This window comes from Schistocerca nitens, chromosome 1, assembly GCF_023898315.1.
Source record: "Schistocerca nitens isolate TAMUIC-IGC-003100 chromosome 1, iqSchNite1.1, whole genome shotgun sequence".
Lineage (NCBI taxonomy): Eukaryota > Metazoa > Arthropoda > Insecta > Orthoptera > Acrididae > Schistocerca > Schistocerca nitens.
Genome location: NC_064614.1, coordinates 85,518,867 through 85,539,407, shown reverse-complemented (window position 1 = coordinate 85,539,407; position 20,541 = coordinate 85,518,867). Strand labels below are relative to the sequence as shown.

Sequence of the window (20,541 nt, the reverse complement as noted above, 5' to 3'; positions counted from 1 at the left end):
GGGCCTTCACAGCCTGACGAGGATCTTGCATGCTACGATAACTACCAGTGAGTGTTTCCCAAATCTGGGGTAACTAATATCATAGCAGAACTCTATCTTCAGCTGGCAGTAGGAGAAACAAGAGGACAACCACTGTGGGGAAGAAACCGGGTACGTTGGATTTAGGCACGAGGTAGTAAAACATTTAATCCGCATTGGTGCGTTTTACGTAACTTTTTGTAGCACTCACGACTGAGAGAGAACTACAATTTTAGATAGAATGAAATTTTCATGCAGCCGAGTGTGCGGTGATGTGAAACTTCCTGGTAGATGAAAACTGTTCGCTGAAGATGATAGGAAGGTAGAAGGCGGCTTACTCGTGGAAATAATGCGTTGGGAAGGGACCTGAGTTGTGCTTGGGTAGCTCAGTTAGTAGAGCTCTTCCCCGCGAAAGTCTAAGGTCCCGTGTTCGAATCTCGGTCCGGCACTCGTCTGCCAGGAAGTTTCGACAATTTTACTTTGTAACTAACCTGTTTCTACGGATTATTACGTTAAGATTAAGGTCGCCACTGACTCTAACCATACAACTAATCAAAGGTTTGGCCGAGTCGGAAAATAAATTAATTTGATCACAGACCAAAAACTCATAAAATGCATACGTTGTGATGTCGCTCATATGGGATGGGATCAGCTCCAATCAACACACCTGAAAATAAGACTTAATCTAAAGCATTTGTTTTAAAATAAAAGGGGAAACTAATCACTGGACCTGTGCGTAAGGAAACGCGTTGGATGTGCTAACGGGAAAGCTACGAGGTGAGTGGCTTAGGTGCAAAAACGTAACCTCGGAATACAAAAGAAAATTGTGGATAAAATCATTTATTCCTAAGATATGGATGTGAGGCATGTACACAATTCCTGATAACCTTAATTCCTAAAACATTAAAGAAAAGCATCGATACATTCACCGTTATAATCGACACCTAAAATCATTGGTGTGAATCATTCATACAACTGCTGTTGCCTGATAACTGATCGCAATAACTCGTGAAACGGTATACTTTTCGCAGTACACCCGCGTGCCCTCGTGGTTTGTGGAGACGGAATTTCTAGGTATTGTGGCCAAATTGCAACAATATCACATCACGTAATCGTGAACAGTTAACATTCTTTAAAACAAACATGAGTTCGGACAGTTAGTGATGACGGTAGCCCAACAAACTCTAATGTTCAACCACGTGGTTGGCTCCCCACGAACGAAAGTTACATAAAGCAAGGAAAATTTACGAGAAGGCAAAGCTATTAATATTTAGAAAAATAAAAGCTCATACATTCACAGCTGAAGGCAAACAGACATTCATTCAGAAGCGAGTGCTCACTTCTTATCGACACCTTTGTGTGGCGCTCTTCCGGCGGATCCAAGTCTGCTATAGAAACTTACTAAAAGAAAAATCTGCCAAAGTTTTGCATTCCTTGATGCTACAAGGCAAAGCAATCTTTCAGAGTTGAAAAGCGAGACCAAAAGCTAACAGCTCTCCTCTCGCCAAGTAACAACGCGCCACGCGGTCAGTCTAACTCACCCTTCTTCGACTGGAGCACAGCTGTGGACGCTTCCCGTACCGGCGGCAGACTGCCTCCCGCTTTCGTCTCCAGCCTCTTCCAGGCTCCGCATGGCCCGGAAAACCCAAAGATGCCATTTCCTCCACCAACTTAACGCAGGTTGATTTCTCACAAGTAGCGCAAACCTCTTTGCGTACTTGACCACTACGAGAGTTGGCTATTCTGTACAACTGCTGTCGAATCTGTATGACTATCGCAGACTTTCTGCAGCAGACTACGCCACCGTCTAGCAACATCTACATCTACATCTACATTCATACTCCGCAAGCCACCCAACGGTGTGTGGCGGAGGGCACTTTACGTGCCACTGTCATTACCTCCCTTTCCTGTTCCAGTCGCGTATGGTTCGCGGGAAGAACGACTGTCTGAAAGCCTCCGTGCGCGCTCTAATCTCTCTAATTTTACATTCGTGATCTCCTCTGGAGGTATAAGTAGGGGGAAGCAATATACTCGATACCTCATCCAGAAACGCACCCTCTCGAAACCTGGCGAGCAAGCTACACCGCGATGCAGAGCGCCTCTCTTGCACAGTCTGCCACTTGAGTTTATTAAACATCTCCGTAACGCTATCACGGTTACCAAATAACCCTGTGACGAAACGCGCCGCTCTTCTTTGGATCTTCTCTATCTCCTCCGTCAACCCGATCTGGTACGGATCCCACACTGACGAGCAATACTCAAGTATAGGTCGAACGAGTGTTTTGTAAGCCACCTCCTTTGTTGATGGACTACATTTTCTAAGCACTCTCCCAATGAATCTCAACCTGGTACCCGCCTTACCAACAATTAATTTTATATGATCATTCCACTTCAAATCGTTCCGCACGCATACTCCCAGATATTTTACAGAAGTAACTGCTACCAGTGTTTGTTCCGCTATCATATAATCATACAATAAAGGATCCTTCTTTCTATGTATTCGCAATACATTACATTTGTCTATGTTAAGGGACAGTTGCCACTCCCTGCACCAAGTGCCTATCCGCTGCAGATCTTCCTGCATTTCGCTACAATTTTCTAATGCTGCAACTTCTCTGTATACTACAGCATCATCCGCGAAAAGCCGCATGGAACTTCCGACACTATCTACTAGGTCATTTATATATATTGTGAAAAGCAACGTGACACACAACCACATTCATTCAATCACACCACTATGAGACTTATGAGGAAAGAGAAACAAGGAAAAGAAAGAGAAATGCTAGTGAAAATGGGCTACCGGACTAATGAAAGGTGGCTACAGGAGCCTTTCAACTTATTTTAAGCCCCGGCTGTGTTACAGTGTGAGAGAATATTTGGGCAGCTTTTTCTCAGCTACTACTTTATAAAAGATAAAGGAATCGTTTTGAACCGAGCGATGTGGCGCAGTGGTTAGAACACTGAACCCGCGTTCTTGCCATCCAGATTTAGGTTTGCCGTCATTTCCCTAATATCGCTTCGGGCAAATGCCAGGATTGTTCCTTTGAAAGCCGGCCGCTGGTGGCCGAGCGGTTCTGGCGCTACAATCTGGAACCGCGCGACCGCTACGGTCGCAGGTTCGAATCCTGCCTCGGGCATGGATGTGTGTGTTGTTCTTAGGTTAGTTAGGTTTAAGTAGTTCTAAGTTCTAGGGGACTTATGACCTCAGCAGTTGAGTCCCATAGTGCTCAGAGCCATTTGAACCATTTTTTTTTCTTTTGAAAAGGGCACTGCCATTTCCTTCCCCATCCTTCCCTGCTCCAATCTTGTGCTCCCTCTCTAGTGACCTTGTCGTTGACGGGACGCTAAACATTAATCTCCATTCGATCCTTTTGCCGCGATCTTCTAAGTTACAGATACCTTAGTGTACATTTCCGACTTACAGAAGCTGGTGACCGTTTCGTGAGCGCAACTCTGTCAGACGACTGTCTGAGCGCGCACGGTACCGCACGGCGCACACATGTCCGCAAATATTGTCCAATCTGAGCGGGCGATAACATCTAATGTCCCAACCGCCACCTGTCGCCGCGGACCCGGCGGGCCTATCGCCGCTTTAAATAATGCACTTAGCGCGCCCAACAGTAGCCACAATTAGCGCGCCGGCGCGGCATATCGAATGGAGCTAATCTGGTGGCGAGCCGGCGAGCGCGGCCAGGTGAGCGGCCGGCCGCCCCTAATTGGCCGCGGGCCTGCGGTGGGGCGCGCCGTGATTGGTCGCCGGCCGCGCGTCACCCCTCAGCCGGACGTGACGCTAATTATAGCAGTCGTGGTGTGCGACGTGGCCTCTGCGCCGCGGCCGGTCAAAGCGCGCCGCCCCCGACGACGTCTTTTCCTTACCCGGCGGACCCCTCCGCCGTCGACTGCCTAATTTGACAGCGATAATTTAATGACGTCGCTAATTAACGCCTTTATGCGACGCCGCCTCCGCCAGCGATTCGGACGCAGCGGCGAAGCGGCTCGGACTGGAGGGGGTTCCCCTACCCTGCAGCTCTGCAACCCGCGCACCTCGTTTAGCAGCTTCTGCCAGCTTTTCACCCTGCAGGCTCTCTCTTCTGCCTCTCTTTTCCGTCTCTCCTTTAATTTTTTAGCCTCTCGGGCGTCGCCAAATATGCGAAGAGGCAATCACGGGTCTTGCTATAATCCGGGTTAAGAGCTTTTTAACAATTAGCCGCTAGCATAAAACTTCGCTGAAAGAACTAGCACGGAGGACGTTATAAATTAAATTTTCGCCTTTAAGAACCGCTGTAATTTCCCTGTTTTTCAGCAGAGTGCACCACGTTAAGAGAGAACAGGTGAGTTTGTTTCGCTCGAACCAAAACAGTGACAATAAAACAGAATATAATCTGCTCCAAATACTTGCGAAGTGGACGCTTTTTTGTTATCTCCATTTAGATGTTGCTTTTCGTTCGTTATCGATTACGTGGTTATAACAGTGAGCTTTCTTTCTTTCAGAGCCCCAGCTGTAAGGTAACTTTGAATATAAAGGATCATTGCGAAACTGTAGTGAAGAACGAAATGGCCTTAATCATAAATAGTACATGTGCCAAACAAACAGGCAAAAAAAAAATTAAATAACAACAGCCACAAAAAACAATTGGACACAAGGGAAGGGGAAGAATCAAGTGCGCAACGATATCTGAAAATCGGCTGTAGCTTCTTGTAAGGAAATATTCCGTGATATCATTTAGAAATATTTGGAATGAAAGTCTGGATGATTGGTTGGAGAACTGATCCACTCTGTCCTGCCGGTAGGAAAAACAAGATGGTATTAAAATGGATGCAAACTAAGAGACGATTGCCACTTCATACCATTTATCCCGCATTTTGAAGCCATAGTCTGCCCAAAATTACTTTAGGATTGACATTTCGGCAGGAGAACGTGAAGGCGCGGAACGAAGTTACCAAGTCCTGCACGGAACACACACGTAATCTTACATTTCATTCAACTCTCTCTAACAGCAAACGATTCATTTTTTAAATATGGAAATTGCCTCAGTGTTTTACATTACATTTTGATTATTAATATGATATAAGAGCAGCTTACGAAAATGCATTTTCTCACGAAGTTATCGAATTTTCGGCACGTGGGAAACTTTTCTGCTATTGAAGTTACGTGAAAACATTGTGGGAATGAAACCTTAAGAATGCATTGTGTTTTAGTATTTTCGAAAGCAGAACTCTGAGATGTCTAGTGGGAGATAATTTGAGTGAAATATGACGCACAATGGTCCGTTCGCCCTTCAACTACTAATCGAGCGCCCATAGGGTTTCGACACGAGAAAAACATTGCTATAGGTTCGTAATGAAACTGTTATTACTGTTTCTGACGCACCTACTTAATTCTAACCCAAAAAAGATTAAATGTGTTCATCACGATGGGAAAGCGTATTTTAAATAGGCTAACCTCTAGTGTTCAGAAAGAACAAAAGCGATACAAATAAAGGGTCTCTGTATCACAGAAATTAAACTGTAAACAGTGACATTTATTCCAGTATGAGATTTTCACTCTGCAGCGGAGAGTGCGCTGATATGAATCTTCCTGGCAGATTAAAACTGTGTGCCCGACTGAGACTCGAACTCGGGACCTTTGCCTTTCGCGGGCAAGTGCTCTACCAATCTTAATCTGCCAGGAAGTTTCATATCAGCGCACACTCCGCTGCAGAGTGAAAATCTCATTCTGGAAACATCCCCCAGGCTGTGGCTAAGCAATGTCTCCGCAGTATCCTTTCTTTCAGGAGTGCTAGTTCTGCAAGGTTCGCAGGAGAGCTTCTGTAAAGTTTGGAAGGTACTGGCAGAAGTAAAGCTGTGAGACCGGGCATGAGTCGTGCTTCGGTAGCTCAGATGGTAGAGCATTTGCCCACGAAAGGCAAAGGTCCCGAGTTCGAGTCTCGGTCGGGCACACAGTTTTAATCTGCCAGGAAGTTTTGGTAATATTTATTTTGTGTGATACAGACTGAATTCCTGAGATTAACTTCCACTGGAATTAGTTGATTTTAAGGCCTTCTTACTGAAATTTCAAAGCTTGCGACGATATAATTTTGTTACGTAGGCACTTACAGATGTAAACTGTGCACGCCAAACATTTAGCTAAATCCTCCTGTACTCCATTTTCACTGGGATAATGGAAAAACTTCACTGATCTCAGTCTCGTTGCTATGACGGATTGAAGTGTCATTACCGCTGCAACTGTCACTGTCCTCATTTAATCTCCTTTACTGAATTTCCCATATGAGCTTTGTTCTGCCAAGCTCTGCGTATGGCGTATGTGTGACGACTTTCTTCCAGTCATCAGAGGTGACGTTCCTGAGAGCTTCTCTTGTGAGTGCTTCGATTGCACAGAGGGTAAATTTATTATTATTCCTGGTAGCTTAATCTTAAATTGGACCGGACGATATGGCCGAGCGGTTCTAGGCGCTTCAGTCCGGAACCGCGCTGCTGCTACGGTCGCAGGTTCGAATCCTGCCTCGAGCATGGATGTGTGTGATTTCCTTAGGTTAGTTAGGTTTAAGTAGTTCTAAGCATAAGGGACTGATGACCTCAGATGTTAAGTCCCGTAGTGCTTAGAGCCATTTGAACCATTTCTTAAATTGGGACCATCTTATCGCACTGGGTTGAAATGGCACTGGCTGATTGGTAGCTTGACGACGGTTTGCCCATGGTTTTCGTATCTTTTTTTGACCAGTCTGTCGATTTCGTATAGAGAGAATTGTGGCGTATGGAGAGATATTTTTTACATAACGGCCAAGTCATCACTTCCATCGACATTATGATACTGAAGCCAATCAGTCATTACCTCCTTTCGATTTTCATGGTAGGTACCGTTTCCACAACAACTAAATGATTTGCGTTACATAGAACAATTGTGCAGTTTTTCAAGATTTGGTGTTAGCGAATCTTCGAAACACTTTGTAAATGTGCCATGCAGGTATAGCCCCCCTTTCTATGAACAGCTTACGGCCACGGGAACATCAATAGCGAAAGTCTATGTTGTATAAAACTGTGGTCAGCATGTGTGACTGCCCTGGAAAAGTCCTGATTCTTTAAGTGTGGTCAGTTAGTTTCTGAGTGTCCGATATTCCTTCCTGCGATAATAATGATAAACATGATTACGAATCACATCCTCTGGAAGCGAGGCGATTTTGGTAATCACTATCAGTAAGACGTTTTTTCCCATGGGTGTTAAGTTTCGATGGCTATTCAGCTCCGTTTTCATTGCCAAACATGTCCTTCCCAACCGTCACAACAGTGTTTTTATCTAGCTGCAGCTGTTTTGTCGATTACTTTGTTAAAGGAGTGCAGCAGTTTTAACGTCTATTTAAATACAAAAAACCAAAAACAAGAGCAACTGTAGAACTGTTATCTCCAGAAAAAATAATTTAGCAGCTACGGACCTGCACGTAAAATTCTCCTTCTGATATGACGGAGAGGATCATGAATCACTACGGATGTCATAAATTAATTTAATGATCGTTCGAAATGACTGTCTCACCAGAGGTCTGTATGCCACAAAAAAGCTAAAGAATCAGTTAAAGGACGGCATTATATTTCTAAGCAACTATCCCGGAAAGTAGAACCTAATTACGGTCGCAGGTTGCCTATCTAACGGTTTACAGGGGTAACAAAAATGTGAGTTTCAATATTTCTGTTAATTAAAACCGAATTTAAAAACCTAAATGCTGCCATAATCTACTGATTAATCTTATGTTAAACGTTTAAAGCAATGAACCAAGTATACAAACTCAGGCTCTTTTTATTTTTATTTTTTTTATAGGCAGCGTAACAGACGGCGCGCAAATACCCAGACGATAGTCATCCAGTATTTGAGAATAAGAATACTTAGCGACTTCCGTCAAACCTAAAACATAATGTCAATCCCTTACGAAACACTTTTTCGCTGACACCCCTCCACATAATGGTGCAGTACACCTAAACTATCAGAAAACACATTTTAATTTCTTACTGTTTTACTGCCGTCTCTATTCGCACCACAGTTTGTAGGCAGTATCCGCATACACCACTGAATGTACCTGCGAAATAATATCATTGTGTGACACATAGTTTAGAAGATATGACACCATAGACATACAGGTGCATGAAAAATTAGCTTCCGCTTAAAACGAAGCGAAAATTACCCAGACTGCATTCATCCAGTGTATGATAATGAGGGCACTTGGCGACTTCCAACAAACTTCAAGTAAACTTTCGAAACTTTGCAAAACTTTTTCTCGCTTGGACGCTTAACGTAAGCATTTAACACGTTAACTCATTTGTAAACTAACCAGTCGTTGGAAGGTGTTTTGTTATGAGAATTGCATTATTTAAAGTATGGACATGCATTGTTTACTGGTGAGAAACTAATGACATATAGGAATCTATTTCGTGTTTACGCAATGATTTCTAAGTAGACGATGGTTCTGTCTGTAGTTAAATGTATCCCAAAGGATTTATGTTTCACTCACGAAAACATGGCCTTTGAAACTGTCACCCATCTTCGAAGCACCATCCATCGTCTGTTCAGACTAGAAATACCTCTGGAATGTCGCACTATCAATCACGTTACAGTGGGGCGGAGATTACACGCTCTTCTCTCTCGCCCATTCTCCACATCAGTCACAGTTCCTATTTCCGCACCTGCTGACTATGAACTCCAGCCTTGGTCCCGACGTACGTTGCCACTCCTCTCTTCGCTCGTACACCTCACTGTATGCGCTAGGTAAAACTTCACCTGCTGATGTTGCAAAAAGCACTTGTCTGCCAACAAGGAGTAATGGACCCGGTTTCTTACTTGTTTGTGTAAATTACTGAGAAAAGTTAACAACCTTGGGACAATAGGAAAGTTACCTGTATAGTAGATAATTGTTTTGGGATTATCAATAAATCTTGGAAAATAATTAAACGGCTCAGGGATAAGTCTAATCGGTGTCCAGGATGGCGCTATGGAAATGTCACTGGCAAATGTTACTGGCTGATGACCAGGTGATATTTACCGAAGATAGTGACGACTATAGTTTTGTGTTAAGGAAGCTGTTTAACTAATTTCAAATGTGGAGTTCGAAAACTGAACATACGATGGTGTGCAATGAAAAAGAGAATGATTTACATGTTGGAAAATTTATTATTAAATTTTTGTTTTTATTTAAAATGTGTAGATGTAACTATGCATGTGAATGGAATGAGTATTCGTGATATTAGAAATAAAGATGAACATCAACAAAAGCAAAACGAGAACAATGGAATGTAGTCGAATTAAATCGGGTGATGCTGAGGGAATTAGATTAGGAAATGAGACAAAGTAGTAAATGAGTTTTGCTATTTGGGGAACAAAGTAACTCATGATGGTCGAAGTAGAGAGGATATAAAATGTAGACTGGCAATGGCAAGGAAAGAATTTCTGAAGAAGAGAAATTCGTTAACATCGAGTATAGATTTAAGTATCAGGAAGTCTTTTCTGAAAGTATTTGTATGGAGTGTAGCCATTTATGGAAGCGAAAAGTGGACGATAATTAGTTTAGACTAAAAGAGAGTAGAAGTTTTCGAAATGTGGTGCTACAGAAGAATGCTGAAGATTAGATGGGTAGATCAAATGGTTCAAATGGCTCTGAGCACTATGGGACTCAACTGCTGAGGTTATTAGTCCCCTAGAACTTAGAACTAGTTAAACCTAACTAACCTAAGGACATCACACACATCCATGCCCGAGGCAGGATTCGAACCTGCGACCGTAGCGATCTCGCGGTTCCAGACTGCAGCGCCAGAACCACGCGGCCACTTCGGCCGGCTGGGTAGATCACGTAACTAATGAGGAGGTATTGAATAGAATTGGGGAGAAGAGGAAATTGTGGCACAACTTGACTAGAAGAAGGGATCGGTTGGTAGGACATATTCTGAGGCATCAAGGGATCACCAGTTTAGTATTGGAGGGCAGTGCGGAGAATAAACACCGTAGAGGGAGACCAAGAGATGAATACACTAAACAGATTCAGAAGGATGTAGGTTGCAGTAGGTACGGGGAGATGAAGAAGCTTGCACAGGATAGAGTAGCATGGAGAGCTGCATCAAACCAGTCTCTGGACTCAAGACCACAACAACAACAGAAATAAAACAGCACAATGAAACTCAGTGAGCCGGCCGCGGTGGTCGAGCGGTTCTAGGCGCACCAAACTGGTGCTAGACACACAGGACCTGTGTCTGGAGTTATGATCTGAGGTACGATATTTCCATACATTCATTCATACATTAAACCTTGTTCCATAGATCATGAATACGATATTTCGTAAGCGACTGCTACGGTCGCAGGTTCGAATCCTGTCTTGGGCATGGATGTGTGTTATGTCCTTAGGTTAGTTAGGTTTTAGTAGTTCTAAGTTCTAGGAGACTGATGACCTCAGATGTTAAGTCCCATAGTGCTCAGAGCCTTTTGTACCATTTTTGAAAGTCAGTGTTTGGAATAACAAAATCGCACATAAAACTGAAAGATTTTATGCAAAGCAATAATAAAAATGATGTGTGTACATACGTGGGACAGAATCTGAGAAACAAGAAAGAGTGAAAAAGATCAACTGCTGTACATCGAAATAGGTTACAGGAGATGAAGTGCCAGTTTCTCCCAAGACTAGAGACCATCATATATTAAGAAATCAGAAAAATTATGGAAGTTGTAGTTAACATCATAAAAGCTATTAAGAGAAAGAAGTTACTGTCGTACAACCATTTAGAACGAATGGTTGATAAATTATAGCCGAAGAACGTACATCTGTGGATCTTAGAAGGAGGATAGAAACGTGGTCGACCTCCTAGAAAGTCGATGACAGATTTCAAGGAAGCTATGGGCTGAGAGAATCTCCAACAGTGAGACTGGGAAGCCCGTAAAATACAGAGGCCCAGATGCGAGAAATTACATTGGTCTGACAAATAAATCAGCCACCCAGAAGACAAGGTCGGATGTCTATGTAACTTCGTACACGTACACATCATCGGCGAGAACGTAAATGATTATAGAGTTGCAGTTCTCTGTGACACGTAGGACAGCCACCAGAGTGCATTGCTGTTGGTTGTATTAAATATTGTTACATGACCTGATAGGATATATAAGGGGTGTGATCAGTGTCAAGTGAGATGTCGCGTACTCGTGTGAGACATCGTTGTCAGAAACAGTCTGAAAGAGGCCTCATTCTAGGTCTCCGGATGGCCGGATGGTCGAGTCCAGATTCGTGGTGCATTAGGATGTGGACTGCGTGGGAAGACGAGAGCAGGCATACTTGCCTTCAAAGTTCTGGTCGAGCACGACTGACCACGACGAGGGAGGATCACAGTATTGTACACCATGTTCATCGTAACACTTCCACATCCACCGTCGCTATCCGAGAACTGTACTCCCTGCAACATCATGTGTGTGATCCTGAACCACTAACTGGAGACTACCGGCGGCCATGGCGTTAACACCACATCGTAGACTGCCGCTTTTGGAGTGGTGCCGTGGCCGGGAAGCACGGACTGCTGACGAAAGGCGACAGATTGTCTTCAGCGATGAATCGCGGTTCTGCACTGCCCCGGATGACCATCGTCAGTGAGCTATTTTGGAGACGCACAGCGGTGTTATTCCTGGTGTCAAGGGGTGGAGATCTGAATGATTAAGGGAGCTCTGACGACACAACAGCACGCCGCGGACATCGTGCATCCTCATGTGTTACCTCTCATGCGACAGTATTCTGTTGCCATTTTTCAGCAGGACAATGATCGATCACCTTGACATGTGTCTCTAAGAAATGTCTGTGTGACGTTGAGGTATGCCAGTGGCAATCAAGATCCCCAGACTTGTCCCCGACAGTATGTGAGACTGTCTCGGACGCTCTGTCCCAGTGCCAGTACACACTATTTCTAACATCCTTACAACAGCTGAAGGCCATCGTGCCTCAGGAGATGCTGCAACAGCTTTACGGCACTCTTCCCAACCGAATCCAGGCCAGAGTAGGTGCACTCATAGTGCCATTTTTTTACTCCATTTTGTTATCACTTAAATAACATCACATATCCATAAAATTTCATTTCCTTCCCTTTCTGGATGCTTCACTTTTCTGTCAGGCCGCGTGTACTACACAGATTAAAATCCCCCGCCACAGTTTCTGCCTGTATGTTCAGACTTGTCTCAGGAACTACTGTCGGGATTTTGATACAGTTTTCAGTAATACATTCATGAGGAAGATTTGGGTATATAACTTCTTACCGTTACAGCATACAAGTTGTCCAGCCTTAGCTAGTGCTACCCGAGCGAAGCGTGAACAGGTAGTTAGTATACAGGATGTGAATTTTAAGTTAACAAACCAGAATAACTCGAAAAATAAGTTTCGCACGAAATAAATTGTAGAATCCAAAGTTGATTATTTTCGAGGGTGACATCTGCTGGTGCTAATGTTAGCCTGCCACCCCAGCCCCCTCGGGGGTGGGGGGAGGAGGCAACTTTAAAATTTCAAATGGGAACCCCCATTTCTTATTGCAGAATCAGATTCTACACAAAAAACTACGTACATTTTGTCTTAAACATTTGTTTTGATTCTTGGTAGTTGGCGCTGTAATTCAAGAAAATCCATATTCTCATTTTTGCGTGAAAAATGGTTACGGATCAATAAAAAATTCCAATACTTATTTACTTCGTAAATTTTTATTCGCTAAAACTAAAACTCTCCCCATATGGAGAGAGAGGAATTAGGGTTGTACGAATGCTGACCCAAATACTGTATTAATTTTTTCCGCAGATTCGGATAAGTTTTCTTCGTTTCGTGGTCATGACGCCCCACAACTTTTAATTATCAAAGAAATCATCTGACTAGCTAACTAACTAACCAAACATCCTACTTACTAACGAGTGAACTCATTTTTTATTTATGCATAACCATTTTTCACGCAAAAATGAGGACATGGATTTTCTTGATTTACAGCGCCAACTATCAAGAATCAAAACAAATGCTTAAGACAAAATTTACGTAGTTTTTTATGTAGATTCTGATTCTGCAATAAAAAATGTGGATTCCCATTTGAAATTTTAAGTTACCTCCCGCCCCATCCCCAGGGGGTGGTCGGCTAATTTTAGCAACAGCAGATGTCCCCCTCGAAAATAATCAACTTTGGATTCTACACGTTTTTTCGTGTGAAGCTTATTTTTCGAGTTATTCTAGTTTGTCAACTTAAAATTTACACCCTGTAAAACGTCCCCTTTGAACAATTATACAAGACTGTGCTTAAACTGACACACAATATTTTTAGCGCAACGCAATCTGACTTTCAAAAATCCGTACAAAAGAATGGCCCTGACTAACACTAACCTATACCTTACACAAATCACTTACCCCACAAAAATCTTCGTTACTCGAACCATTGCAATACAGCGAGCGCCACTACTGCCAGCTAAATAAAAGATTCAACTACGGAAGGCACTAACTACTGATAGGCATAGTTAGCAACTGAAAGATTTTAATAGAGAACAAACAATGTATTTACCTTAATAGTCATAATATATATAGCAGTTCATGACATCCCTTCTTACAAATGTACTGTTTCTGATGGACACACGTCCGGATCATCCGCTCTCAAAACTCCGCCATCTCACTTCCCCACATCCACCACTGCTGGCGGCTCACCTCCAACTGCGCACCGCTGCGCGCTGTTAATATCCAGCTGCCCAACACTACAATGGCAGACAACAATGCAAACCAGCCACAGACTGCACACAGCGCAGCCAGTGATTTTCATACCGAGCGCTACGTGGCGTTACCAATAAGAAAACCTAAACAGCCTACTTACACCTGTATAGAATGTAGTACAAATATAATGGGCAGTTATGTAGTATATAGGCCTAACCAGCACGAAAATGACGACACTAATGCCCAGAAAACAATAGATTTTAAAAGTGAAACACAGATCTCCTGTAAACACTTCTGTCGAAACAAGTGCATGCAATCGCTTTCTCAGTTTTCGTCCGTTTTTTCCGAGGGGGGAGAGCTATGTTTAGCTTGAGGATTGAATGGAAAACATCAACAATCTCGTAGAAAAAATAGGCAGTTACGGAGAAGCGAGAGTGAGCCATAAATTGAACCAAACCTGAACTGACCGGGGCAAGCCACACGATGCCGAGATTACCAGCTGCCCGTTTGTGGGAGCTCGATGGAAGAGAAGGCTACAGGCGACTTCTTTATCTCGCCTTTTCTCGGTTGCGCAGATAGTCTCGAAATTCTAACGAGATCCCCGTGAACAGAAAGGGGCGATTTTGCAGCCTTCGTTAACTTAATCATAAGCCATAACATCGACAAGGGAAACACTAAGACAAAATTCATCACAAACATCAGAGACGCACGCGAGACGATGCCAAAAGATAACACAATATTTCATCTAAATATGCCTCGAAAATGGATAACCCGTAACATGTATGAGGATCTATCCATGAACAATAGATGCAGCAAACTGCAAAGACCCTACTACTTCTACCGAAATTTTTACGTATCTAAATTCCTTTTCCTCGACCTAAAACTGGGACATTGCGTCATAGTGAGCTTTACATTACTGTATACCTCAGAAGGCGTACACAATTCAGTAAACTAGTACGAAGGAATAGAACGAATATGGTAAAAATCTTGGTCCCCATCAAAGAAGACAGTGTACACCGTATCATATACAACAAGAACACTGCCAACATCTAGGGAGATTATAACAGAAGTGAGAAAGATGAAGCCAATTTTCTCGTGACTCAAGGGTCTTCAGCGCCTTCTCTAGAGGGGAAGAGACTCGTGTCGAGTGGAAACACCTTAAGCAACTGCCGGCCAGAGTGGCCGAGCGGTTCTAGGCGCTACAGTCTGGAACCGCGCGACCTCTACGGTCGCAGGTTCGAATCCTGCCTCGGGCATGGATGTGTGTGATGTCCTTAGGTTAATTAGGTTCAAGTAGTTCGAAGTTCTAGGGGACTGATGACCTCAGCAGTTAAGTCCCATAGTGCTCAGAGCTGAAAGTTTATCGCAAACGTCATGGACGACCTGATAAGTACAATATACTTATCACAGCAGATTCTCCGCACACATCAAACGGCAGTCCAAGTACTTCTGGAAAAGTAGCGCAATGGGGTCAGAAAAAAAAGAAAGCAGAATGAGATGTGTTTTGGATGTGTGATCGACACGGAAAAATATCTGTGATTTGTTCTTTTCTTCAGAAAACAATGTCCATACTTCACCCTCTTTGTATCTTTAATGCACTGGGAACGCAAGAACGATTAACGCTTCCTAAGTTATTAAAGACCTCACAATTCAGAATCGCAGTAATAAGCCTAATTAATGTCAAGGAGTAGAAAAATATCAATCACAATATTGTGACAGAATAGAGCTGTATTCTATTTAACAGATGAAAGCAATTACACTCCTGGAAATTGAAATAAGAACACCGTGAATTCATTCTCCCAGGAAGGGGAAACTTTATTGACACATTCCTGGGGTCAGATACATCACATGATCACACTGACAGAACCACAGGCACATAGACACAGGCAACAGAGCATGCACAATGTCGGCACTAGTACAGTGTATATCCACCTTTCGCAGCAATGCAGGCTGCTATTCTCCCATGGAGACGATCGTAGAGATGCTGGATGTAGTCCTGTGGAACGGCTTGCCATGCCATTTCCACCTGGCGCCTCAGTTGGACCAGCGTTCGTGCTGGACGTGCAGACCGCGTGAGACGACGCTTCATCCAGTCCCAAACATGCTCAATGGGGGACAGATCCGGAGATCTTGCTGGCCAGGCTAGTTGACTTACACCTTCTAGAGCACGTTGGGTGGCACGGGATACATGCGGACGTGCATTGTCCTGTTGGAACAGCAAGTTCCCTTGCCGGTCTAGGAATGGTAGAACGATGGGTTCGATGACGGTTTGGATGTACCGTGCACTATTCAGTGTCCCCTCGACGATCACCAGTGGTGTACGGCCAGTGTAGGAGATCGCTCCCCACACCATGATGCCGGGTGTTGGCCCTGTGTGCCTCGGTCGTATGCAGTCCTGATTGTGGCGCTCACCTGCACGGCGCCAAACACGCATACGACCATCATTGGCACCAAGGCAGAAGCGACTCTCATCGCTGAAGACGACACGTCTCCATTCGTCCCTCCATTCACGCCTGTCGCGACACCACTGGAGGCGGGCTGCACGATGTTGGGGCGTGAGCGGAAGACGGCCTAACGGTGTGCGGGACCGTAGCCCAGCTTCATGGAGACGGTTGCGAATGGTCCTCGCCGATACCCCAGGAGCAACAGTGTCCCTAATTTGCTGGGAAGTGGCGGTGCGGTCCCCTACGGCACTGCGTAGGATCCTACGGTCTTGGCGTGCATCCGTGCGTCGCTGCGGTCCGGTCCCAGGTCGACGGGCACGTGCACCTTCCGCCGACCACTGGCGACAACATCGATGTACTGTGGAGACCTCACGCCCCACGTGTTGAGCAATTCGGTGGTACGTCCATCCGGCCTCCCGCATGCCCACTATACGCCCCCGCTCAAAGTCCGTCAACTGCACATACGGTTCACGTCCACGCTGTCGCGGCATGCTACCAGTGTTAAAGACTGCGATGGAGCCCCGTATGCCACGGCAAACTGGCTGACACTGACGGCGGCGGTGCACAAATGCTGCGCAGCTAGCGCCATTCGACGGCCAACACCGCGGTTCCTGGTGTGTCCGCTGTGCCGTGCGTGTGATCATTGCTTGTACAGCCCTCTCGCAGTGTCCGGAGCAAATATGGTGGGTCTGACACACCGGTGTCAATGTGTTCTTTTTTCCATTTCCAGGAGTGTATATTCGCTGTATTTAAGAAAGGAAGTAGAAAGGGTTGTAAAACTCACAGAAATGTAAGTGTATTATGTTCGCTGGCTAGGCACTGCGGAGAAATGTTAAAAAACACAATTTAGAAACATTTCAATAACTTACAAGACCGAAATGGGTTCGGGGCCGGTCGTTCATGTGGGGATGGTATTTTCACAGACTTAACTTCCTATTACGTTCACACAATTTGTTTCTAGTTAATTCTGATTTTTCGTGGTTATATTCACTTCCTAGTGAAAGGAACAAAACAGTTTTTATCGGTTGCATCCGCTGTATTTTTGCAGAACTGGTTCGATGATCTGCGATGTCGAGATCTGTATCTCGGAGTAAGGTAATCGTGTCACTACCTTAGTACAAGGTATAGGAACGTACTTTCGTGATACAGGTAATTTCCTGATATTTTTTATTAACTTACTGAGTCGACACCTGTTGAAGGGGGAACGCGCGATTTGGCTTGTAATTGCTTGGGACATCATTGATGCTAGATACTGTCGACCCTGCTGCACTCTATTCATCATACAACTAATAACAAATTACTTTACGTACATATGAAATGATCTACCTGTACCACGAAATTAACTACCACTGTCTGTGGTACTTGAAAATTCCACTTTTACTTGTAACATAAAAAAAATATTACATTTCTATTTCTACTTGGTACTTAGCACTATTTATATAACTGGTTCAAAAAGGAAACAGACAAACAGGTGATCTTGCAAACAGAAACCGCCAGAAATTCTTTTGCATCTCATCTGTTCGGAATACAGACTGTAATACAACGGATGACGTCAACTCATCTGAGGGACGTGGACCAGAGTAAATGAGTCGCAGAACAACAGGTAAACAAGCACAATGAAAATAAATTTTCTGCCCAACAAAAGGGACGCCAGGAGCTCAGCTGCGTGCTGGGATGTAAGCGCGTGCAGAAATCCGCAACAAGAAAGGAAACGGGCAGGGGAGGGGGGCGAAAAGCAGGAAAGAAGAGTGTGCAGGAAGACATAATAGACCCGGGATGCGGCAGGGGAAAAGGGAAATCCGTGTTAAGACCGAGATAAAGAGGGCGGAATTGATGTTGAGAGCAGTGAATGAGCGCGCAAGGGGGGAAGGGGGAGGGGAAAGGAAGGGGTGGGCAGAAAAATCGTCCGCACTGGTGGCGACAGAATGGTGGCCTTAGGCACACCCGACGCAGGTAACGATCGCACTTCGGTGTCGTTCAAGACTACCCACCACTCTATTCATGTCATGTACACTGACGGGAAGAAAATCACAGCACCCAGAAGCAGGCGTGCGATATAAACGAAAATTTGTAGGCGTGTTTTTACATCTGAAAGATGTCTATTCAAGTTTCGCGCCAGTCGCATAAGAGTACGAGGATGTAAATAAGGTTTGCTTTAACGCTGCCACTGTAACGGTCGTGAGCGTTAGTTACCATCCAGATTGCCCCTGGAGAGTTGATATGAAGGGTAGGGTGGAGGGAAGGGTAAAGGGCAGAGTGGAGGCGTGTTGTGTTTCCCACGAAAGCTGGTTCCGCCAAGGTGCCGGTGATGGCTGTGTGTTGTTAAAAGGACCTCAGCTGAGAGCATGGAATGGGTTGATCTGGTGGAAGAGACCAAACGGCGAGGTCATCGGTCTCATCGGATCAGGGAAGGATGGGGAAGGAAGTCGGCCGTGCCCTTTCAGAGGAACCATCCCGCATTTGCCTGAAACGATTCAGGGAAATCACGGTAAACCTAAATCAGGATGACCGGACGCGGGACTGAACCATCGTCCTCCAGAATGCGAGCCCAGTGTGCTAACCACTGCGCCACCTCGCTCGGTTTGAGAGCATGCAACCAAACTGTCTGCGTGCTAGACACACATGACCTGTGTCTCGAGTTATGATCTGAGGTACGATATTTCCATGCATACATACATACATACATACATACACACACCACATACATTCATTAATCCTTGTTCCATAGATCATGAATACGATATTTGGTAAGCGACTGCTACGGTCACAGGTTCGAATCCTTCCTAGATTAGTTACGTTTAACTAATTCTAAGTTCTAGGGGACTGATGACCTCAGATATGAAGTCCCACAGTGCTCAGAGCCATTTGAACCATTTGAACCATTTGAAGTAATGCAAAACATTTTTTCTCGGGCAGTTCCGGATAAAAAAAATCGATATCTGTTGTGGAACGTCGTGGAATATTTCCTCTCCAGCCCCTATAGTTTCAAGAAGTTCTGACAGACGGCGGCGCTATATGCAGCTTTCACAATGGGATCTGTAACGTAGGTCCGTTCTGAAGAGAGAGCTGCCACTGAGTTTCTTTTCTCTTCGCGGAAAACCATAGCATCGCAGGCGCTTGCAGAGAGTCTACGCAGATGTGGCACCAGCGAATAAAAGTACGTAGAGTCGTTGGGCGAGGCGTATGTCAGCATCGCATCAAGGCCGCGAAAACCTTTCCGATCTCCCGCGTCCCGGCCGGCCGCATACGGCTGTGATTCCTGCAATTTTAGAACGTGAGGACATTCTCATTAATGGTGAACGACAGATCGCAATTCAACACTTTGCGGCTCAGTTCTGAGCAACAGAGAGGAGCTCAAAAAACTTTGTTGGACTGTCCTTCCTCATCTGTCAGACAGTCCAGATCTCTTACTTTCCGACTTCCGTCTGTGGGGCCGAATGAAAGATGCACTTAATGGGAAGCAATACGTGGATGACGGGGTGGTTATTGATGCAGCACGACGTTGCTTTCGGCGTGAACCGGTAGACTGGTACATGTGAGCCCTTGGAGTAAGGTGGCGTAAGGCTGTCGAATTTAATGGATATCACGTTGAAAAATAGGAGATACACTACTGGCCATTAAAATTGCTACACCAAGAAGAAATGCAGATGATACACGGGTATTCATTGGACAAATACACACTCCTGGAAATGGAAAAAAGAACACATTGACATCGGTGTGTCAGACCCACCATACTTGTTCCGGACACTGCGAGAGGGCTGTACAAGCAATGATCACACGCACGGCACAGCGGACACACCAGGAACCGCGGTGTTGGCCGTCGAATGGCGCTAGCTGCGCAGCATTTGTGCACCGCCGCCGTCAGTGTCAGCCAGTTTGCCGTGGCATACGGAGCTCCATCGCAGTCTTTAACACTGGTAGCATGCCGCGACAGCGTGGATGTGAACCGTATGTGCAGTTGACGGACTTTGAGCGAGGGCGTATAGTGGGCATGCGGGAGGCCGGGTGGACGTACCGCCGAATTGCTCAACACGTGGGGCGTGAGGTCTCCACAGTACATCGATGTTGTCGCCAGTGGTCGGCGGAAGGTGCACGTGCCCGTCGACCTGGGACCGGACCGCAGCGACGCACGGATGCACGCCAAGACCGTAGGATCCTACGCAGTGCCGTAGGGGACCGCACCGCCACTTCCCAGCAAATTAGGGACACTGTTGCTCCTGGGGTATCGGCGAGGACCATTCGCAACCGTCTCCATGAAGCTGGGCTACGGTCCCGCACACCGTTAGGCCGTCTTCCGCTCACGCCCCAACATCGTGCAGCCCGCCTCCAGTGGTGTCGCGACAGGCGTGAATGGAGGGACGAATGGAGACGTGTCGTCTTCAGCGATGAGAGTCGCTTCTGCC

The 20,541-nt window shown here is 45.2% G+C and overlaps 1 protein-coding gene across 1 annotated transcript in view; it reads right to left on the bottom strand.

The window, feature by feature from the left end:
* Nucleotides 1-3,952: 3,952 nt before the first annotated feature.
* Nucleotides 3,953-20,541, bottom strand: part of LOC126237500 (roundabout homolog 2-like) — a 102,948-nt gene continuing 86,359 nt past the window's right edge. The window contains exon 3 of the mRNA XM_049947758.1: nt 3,953-4,047. Coding sequence (XP_049803715.1) covers nt 3,953-4,047 — 95 coding nt within the window. The remainder of the gene's footprint in view (nt 4,048-20,541) is intronic.